The 1,272-nt window shown below is 74.5% G+C and overlaps 2 protein-coding genes across 2 annotated transcripts in view; both read right to left on the bottom strand.

Annotated features, from left to right (window-relative positions):
• Positions 1-405: 405 nt before the first annotated feature.
• Positions 406-720, bottom strand: Tco025E_09525 (uncharacterized protein; the record flags this gene model as incomplete). Its single annotated transcript, XM_029376342.1, has 1 exon — positions 406-720. The coding sequence occupies one exon, from the start codon at positions 718-720 to the stop codon at positions 406-408; it is 315 nt and encodes a 104-aa protein (XP_029223544.1).
• The window catches only part of Tco025E_09526 (ATP-dependent DEAD/H DNA helicase recQ), a gene marked incomplete at both ends in the record, with an annotated part of 1,824 nt that continues 1,268 nt past the window's right edge, over positions 717-1,272 (bottom strand). The window contains one exon of the mRNA XM_029376343.1: positions 717-1,272. This exon is cut by the window's right edge and continues 1,268 nt beyond it. Coding sequence (XP_029223545.1) covers positions 717-1,272 — 556 coding nt within the window.

The following is a 1,272-nucleotide window of genomic DNA, read 5'->3' on the forward strand; positions in this document are numbered from 1 at the left end:
CTGCACGCGTCGGCGGGGCTGTTTGCGGACTCGCGCCATCCACGACGAGGCGCCGGCGCTGGCTGTCGGGTCCTGCGGGGATAATGGCGGCCTCCTCAGTTTTCTGTGCGCGGCGGCGGCGGGTGGCGGTGCGGATGTCCGCCATCCGCGCGGGTGCGTCCTGAAATTCCCCCAGCGCTGCTTTCGCAAGTTCATCAGCCGCCTCGCTGTGTGTGTGAGGGGCGCCGGCGCGCCCAAAAAAATAAAGTTAAACCGCAGGCGCACGCGCCACGACGGAGCGGGCCGGCAATGACGCTCCAAATGCGGCGGAGCACCCCGTCCGTGGCTCGGGTCGGGCCCGTTCCAGGTGCGCTCTGGAGGGGCGGTGGGTCTGCGAAAAAGGCCTTCATTTTTGTGGTGTTTGTTTTAAATGCAGGCAAACTTCCCCTGCAGGCGTAGCGGGATTTTAAACACCGCCTTCTTCGGCAGCGCGGGGCCCGCCGCCGCGGTGGCACCAGCTTCTGCGGCGCACCGTCGGGGTCCAACAGCAGCCGGGCACCTTGCGGGGCGCGGGGGCACCGGGGCCGCGTGCCCTCGGCGGCGCCCCCTCGTCGTCGATGAGCCGCCCGGCGTGCGTGTCCCCGCGCGGGAGGCGATGGCGGCTGGCGACCGCCGTCGTCGTCTGCCGGAGCATCTCCTCCTCCACCAGCGTGAGCCCGCCCACGCCCCCAATGCGCTCATGCCGGAACTGCCGGCGCAGCCGCAGTGTGTCGGCGACAACCCTCCGCGGCTTGCTCTTGCCGAGCCCCCCTACGCCGCCCGGCCGCGACACGGAGCCCCAGCCGGGCCCGCCAGCGCCTGCGCCGTCTTCCTTGGCGGGACGCCGTGCGGCCGCCCCCCTCTGAGCGCCCGGCGGAGGGTCGCGCGAGCGCCCCCATCCGGACACGGAGCCCCGCCTCGAGTTGCCGCAGCCGCGCCGCCACCTTCCGCGGCGTCTCGGCCGAAATCGGCGGCGCCGTGGCGCTGCTCGCCGCCGGTCCCGCCCCCGCTTTCCCCGCGGCAGCGCCGCTTCCTGCACGGCGGGGGGCACGAGGGCGGGGAGGTGGCGGGCGACCCCTCCGCCACGAAGTCCGCGAGGGAGCCGTCGCCCGCGGCGGAGGCGCCGACGCCGAACGCGCGCACCCCGCCGACGCAACTCCCCCCGCCGCCCGCCGCCCGTCGCCGTTTCCGCCGTTGCGCGGCCGCCCCCGGGCTCGCCGTGGAACGTGCCGCCGCCGCGCCGCGTTTGCCGCT

This window comes from Trypanosoma conorhini, assembly GCF_003719485.1.
Source record: "Trypanosoma conorhini strain 025E chromosome Unknown Tco_14.4_contig_01157, whole genome shotgun sequence".
Classification (NCBI taxonomy): domain Eukaryota; phylum Euglenozoa; class Kinetoplastea; order Trypanosomatida; family Trypanosomatidae; genus Trypanosoma; species Trypanosoma conorhini.